The sequence below is a fragment of the Sarcophilus harrisii genome, chromosome 6 (genome assembly GCF_902635505.1).
Source record: "Sarcophilus harrisii chromosome 6, mSarHar1.11, whole genome shotgun sequence".
NCBI classification, from domain to species: Eukaryota; Metazoa; Chordata; class Mammalia; order Dasyuromorphia; family Dasyuridae; genus Sarcophilus; species Sarcophilus harrisii.
Genome location: NC_045431.1, coordinates 147,640,894 through 147,646,893, shown reverse-complemented (window position 1 = coordinate 147,646,893; position 6,000 = coordinate 147,640,894). Strand labels below are relative to the sequence as shown.

Sequence of the window (6,000 nt, the reverse complement as noted above, 5' to 3'; positions counted from 1 at the left end):
TCTTTAAAGATCATTTATATTCAACAAAGAGGATAATAAAATAATTTTTGCAGCTCTAAGATTCATTTCAACAATCATTTATTCTTTCATATGCAAGGCTCTGACTTGCCTGAGATCTGTCTGCCCTCAAAGACCTTATACTCTAGGTATAATTAAAATCCTTGTTTTTTTTCTTATGGAATTTTTACAAGTAGGCTTTTTTCTTTCAACTTAAATATATTTCAACAAATATATTTAAGTGGGCTTTTCTTTTGGAATTTTGTTTTGGAGACACTAAGTTGTAAGCAAAGAAATCTGAGATAAAGGTCTTGCTTTGGATTTAAAAACATAAAAGAAATGTTTCAAAATTTTTGGTATCACATTTAGGTCAACAACAATATATACCAATTTACAAAGGCTATTTTAAGTATTAACATAATCATTTTTGACAATAAATAATTTAAACAACTTGGAGAGAAGGACAAAAGAAACCATATAATATTTTAAATTAATTTTTTCAGTTGTTTATGAATATTTCATCCATCTATTGTCTAGATTTGCAGAGAATCTCTGAAGCCAGAGTCAAGTCTAAATTTCCCTACAACTTTTCATTTCAGGTAAAAGTAATAATGAAAAGCTTGATTCCAAATTTGTTCATAGATACAGTTCAGTACGGACTTTTGAAATAATTATACAGGTGAGGAAAATGAGACTCAAAGAGATTAAGGGACTTGTTCAAAGTTACATGTCTAATTAGTGGCAAAGCAGTAACTAGCACCAACTGATCACCAGTCCCATCCAGTAAGCTGATTTTTAGTTAAATATTTCTTTTTGAAACTGTTATCCTGGAACAAGAATATACTTTTCAACAGTTTCTCCAAATGCTTTTCAATCCCCAGAGTATCAAACAAGTGTAAATTATTATTTTATGTGTTTAATATGTACATAATATAAACATGCATAGTTTATATGTTTAATAATTAAAATAGTGATATTAGATTATCTAGATTCATATTGGGTTACACCTATTTCATGTCACTAAAATATAGCTGGTTATTTTTTTCTTTAAATCTTTAGAACACAACTTCTAGATCTTGGTAACCAGTTTCAAAACATCCTTAGGAAGACTCCTTGATTTCTTATCTAAGTAGTTTTTCTCCATTCTGTTGACTCAGCAGGACATGGAGATGTTCTTTACTCTTTAAGACTATTCCAAAGAATGTAAACCTTTGAATGGTCAACAGCTAGAAATATTTTGAATATAAGCTTGGCGATAGACTTTATGTCTGCAGTTAAAGAATCTCAATTGTCAAGTGCAGAGAAGCTTATTTATCACTGAAAGATTTGCCATGTGGGTGATAAAAAAAAAATATCTTTGGTCAGAGAAACCTAAAAATAAAAAAATAGTATCTCCTAGTTTATGCAATCTACATTCCTTTGAATTGTGAGGTGGAAATGTGGCAGAAAAGATGAAGTAAATAGAGGATGCTAAGTACCTTCTCTCTCTTAATCCACATACCTATATATATATCAATGTACCCATATATATATATATAGTATATATATGTATATTTGTGTATATATAAATTAAATGATTGTTACTTTTAATATCTTCATTGTCAACAACAAATAGATACCTTCTATACAAGAAAAGGAATGAAAACATATATCCTTCCTTCCAAAGGACTTATTACATTTACCTCCAATTACATACCATGTAAATCTGGGCTTAATTATCAAAAGGTCAAGACTGAACAAAAGATCTTAAAAAAAACAAAACAAACAAAAAAAAAAAAACCTCCAAAAACAACAATCTGAAAGTGAGGATGATAACTTAATTTTCAAACACTTTAAACCAGGGGGTTAGCAAATCCTTTTATTGCCTGTTTTTAACCTAAGAATGATTGCTATATTTTATTATGTTTAACAAATTTGAAGTCATTCTTAGTTTATGGGGAGGCAGAATTTTGACCTCAGATGAATTTTGACAAACTCCATCTAAACAAAAGAAACATAAATGAATGCAATTACCAAGGAAAGAATATGTAATGGAATAAATTACTTAAGATTAAAAAAAAAACTGTCCCGCTAAATGGAAAAGCAGCTTAGAGATTCTCTCAGAAAAGCAAATAAAGTAATTGGAAGAGCTCCTTTCATCATTATTTAAGGTGCTTTAGTTTAACTGGTAAAGCAGATGACTGCTATGCAACAGAAGCTAAGAGGTCTAGAAAACATTTTAACTTTTTAATTCCCTTAATAAATGAAGAGACAGATAATCCAGTGGAAATGTGAGTTTAAAATATAATCTAATTAGGAAAACTCTCTCTCTCACATGCAAATACACACACACACACACACACACACACACAAGTAAAAAAATCATTAAGAACTATCAAAGCAGGTATAAACTCTTTCAGCTCTTGATGAGAAGTGATAATATTATTAAGCAAGATGCACCTAGGATAAAGCATTGCATTTAAGCAAATGTGTATGTGCACACATTGGGAGGAAATATCAGGATCTTGTAGACAGTTTTATATAACAGAAAATAATATTCATTCACATACTTGACCCAGTGAAAGAATATAAAACCCAACTTCTTTTTTATTTGTCATTTTAAAAAAAAATAGCATTTGAGCCTGGAAAATAAAATGTATCTTAAAAAAGTAAAGCTGTCCTCAGATAAAGTATCTTCCAAACACACATTAAACTAGGACAGATCCTTCTTCTCCAACTGAAACCAACTCAATTTTTCTGGATATCTTTCAAAAGGTTTATTTTCTAACTTTATTTTGACATAGCCAAATTGAATAAATATTATATTTCATTATTTTTATAGTATAGTATGTGAGTCATTAGTAGATTCCAATTTCTAAACAGTAAAGAAATTACCTGTCTTTAAAGCTGATTTAATTAATTTTAATTACTATTTTGATAAATTTTACTTGCTTTGGTTAAATTTTTCATGTAAACTTTGAATATTTATGTTTCAATGGAACAACCTAATTATAAACACTAGGAAAAAGTATACAATATACAAATGTTACTAATAAGGAAATATTTTATTCACATTTAAATATTATGCCATTTACCAAAATAGGGATAAATGGCTCTTAATGAGAAAATTAAGTCTTCAAATGAATTAATTTCCTAACATTTTCTATGGCTTACTATAAAATGACAGTACATTTCTATTAATTCTCCACTTGGACTTTCTCTTCTTTAATTTTTTTTTTGTTATAGAAAGCAAAACATAACAAAAAAAAAAAAACATGACTGCAGCCATAATTATTTATAGATGACAAAATAATTGAGAAGCTATGACATTGACTATTGTGGCCATCCTTTGGTACAGCTGCAATCATTTGCTGACATCAGATAATTGTTCAAATTCTTTAGCTGTCCAACTAACATGGCAAAATATGTTAAAGAATCTTGTTTTAGTAGAGCCTAACAACCTGTAGTCATAGAGTATTCAGAAAAGCAATGTTATTCAACTGGCACCAGGATATAATTTTTCAGCTGTGAAGTTTGCATCCCTAGAATATAAAAGTTATAAAAGAGTATACAGGAAGGAATTAGAAAGCTGGCTAAGACTATTGCTAAATAGTCTCAAATAGGTTAGACTATTATTAAATAGAGGAGGGCTACTTATTAAGTAGAGGGAGGATTATCAACATAATATTGGCCAGTATTCTGATGATGGTAATAAAAGGCATCCATGAAGCTATAAAACACCTTCAGTCCTGGGCAGTAGTCTTTTGTTCCCTCCAACTTCTGAAGTGATAGAAGTAGAGTGATAAATAAGGGATGAAAAGATATTAAGAATCAGAGTATTGACATTGCTTTAACTGTTAATTTCACCAATATGAAGAAACCCAACCCAAGAACCTTATCCATGTTGACATTATCATTAAACATGAAACCAGTTACAGAGAAATGTAGGGAGGACTCAAAGATTTTCCTTGGAAAGGTGACAAAGAGTTGGTGCTCTTGGTTTATTATCCATGGACAATGGTGCAGGGACATCCACTGCCAGACTGTGAAGCGCAGGGCTATGAGTTTGGTAGTGACTTGTGCAGCTACTGTACATAGTTGGTTAGGGAATGGAGGTTTTTGAGGAGCAATTCTGTCAGTTCTCAGATATTATTTCATGAGATTTTTTTTTAATTCATGGAGTAAAAGTCTTTCAGTCTTATGTTGGGAATTAACATTTAATTACTCTATATTTGCCACATAATTTCTTATTTTTTAGGGTTGGGGGAGGTTGAAGAACTTTGAGGAAAACAACTCCTCTGCATCATTTCAATTAACTCCCACTGAATTATTGGTAAAAGGAAGAAAAATTTGGAAGTAAAGTTTACTATGTCACACAGTTGTATTTAAGAATGCTTTTACATTTCAGAAATTTCAAGTTTCCAAGTGAAGTAGGGTTTTTTTTTTTTTAATTTCTCTTATTTCTCTTCACAACACTACTGATCCATTTTCTTTTAAAAGGGGCAACTGCAGGATTTGGGTTGGATATAGACTGAGGCTGACTGCAGACTGCATCTTAAGTGGGAGATCATTGGAAACAATCCCAGAAAAATCATTATGAATTACTGTCTTCCTCCCTTCCTCCCTTCCTCTCTCCCTTCCTCTCTCCCTTTCCTTTCTTTCTTCCTCTCCTCTCCTCTCCTCTCCTCTCCTCTCCTCTCCTCTCCTCTCCTCTCCTCTCCTCTCCTCTCCTCTCCTCTCTTTCTCTTTCTCTTTTCTTCTTTTACTAATTAGCTTATTTATTTTTACATACCAGATTAAAAAAAACTTTTATTGTATTTTGCATACATATTCTAATCGTTTGTATTAATCCAGCAACCACTTATAGTAGGCAAATGGTAAAAATTACTGCATTAATTTTGTTACCTCTTACAAGCAGGTTATATAACATGGAGGAAATTCAGAGGTTTTTGTTGTTGTTGTTTTAAATAAGGTGAAAATAAAGATTAACTATTTACTATATTGCTAAACTTAACTGACAAAACTTTTTGGTTACTTGTGGAACTGGGTAAAAATAAGAAAGTCTGAACTGATCATTTTAATCAATGGCTTTTACTGGAAAATAATCCAAACTCCTAGTGATAATGGATAAATACTGACATTTTCATATAAGGACAGTATACAAACACATATAAAATGTTTGGGCCCATTTGTAACTTACTGAAAATTCTTCAAAAATTCTCTTGAGTTCCTTGTGACCTTGACTTTCAGCAATATGTGCAGGGTTTGCTCCTTCTCTATTTCCAGCTTTTGATGCCCAGCTTGCACCTGAACACTGAAGTAAATGGACAGCCAAATTTTTTAAGCCAAACTTTGCTGCACAATGGAGAAGGGTTGGAAGTTCTTGAAATTGTTTATCTGTAAATAGAAAATAAAGCAATTTAATACCATTGAAAATTCATATAACAAATATATGAGAGACTATGGAATAGTGAATAAAAGGCTGGCCTCAAAAATAAGGAGACTGAATTGGAGTCTGGCCTCTGGAATATACTGCCAATATGATTAGAGGAAAAAACATGTAAACTCACAGGGTTCCCCAAATGCAGAGCAATATCAGTAGAAATTTCCTTACCTGCAATTTCCCATACAAATGAAGTCCCATACCTGGTCCAAATATTAATATTAGCAAACATACATATCAGCATACATGAATATATATATGTGTGTGTATACATATATACATACACATACATATGTGTATGTATGATATACCTATAGTCTTGTGCTTCACAGCCTGACAGGAAATCTCTGCTCTGTTTCCCTATCCCAGCAAGTCAATTACACCAATTTCTTTATTCATCTTTTCCTCCATATCTTCGCAACTGGTGTCATGTAGAAATGTGACAACTAATATGGATAAGGTTCTTGAATTATGTTTCTTAATACTGGTCACCAGTGAAAAATTCAAAGTCTTAACAATCTAAACTCTGTCTGAATTTTAATATTTTTCATCCTTATCTCTCAGTACCATCACTTCAGAAA

The 6,000-nt window shown here is 31.4% G+C and overlaps 1 protein-coding gene across 1 annotated transcript in view; it reads right to left on the bottom strand.

The window, feature by feature from the left end:
- Positions 1–4,765: 4,765 nt before the first annotated feature.
- BANK1 (B cell scaffold protein with ankyrin repeats 1) overlaps positions 4,766–6,000 on the bottom strand; it is a 185,468-nt gene continuing 184,233 nt past the window's right edge. Inside the window, exon 7 of the mRNA XM_031943850.1 lies at positions 4,766–5,373. Coding sequence (XP_031799710.1) covers positions 5,120–5,373 — 254 coding nt within the window. The 3' untranslated portion in view covers positions 4,766–5,119. The remainder of the gene's footprint in view (positions 5,374–6,000) is intronic.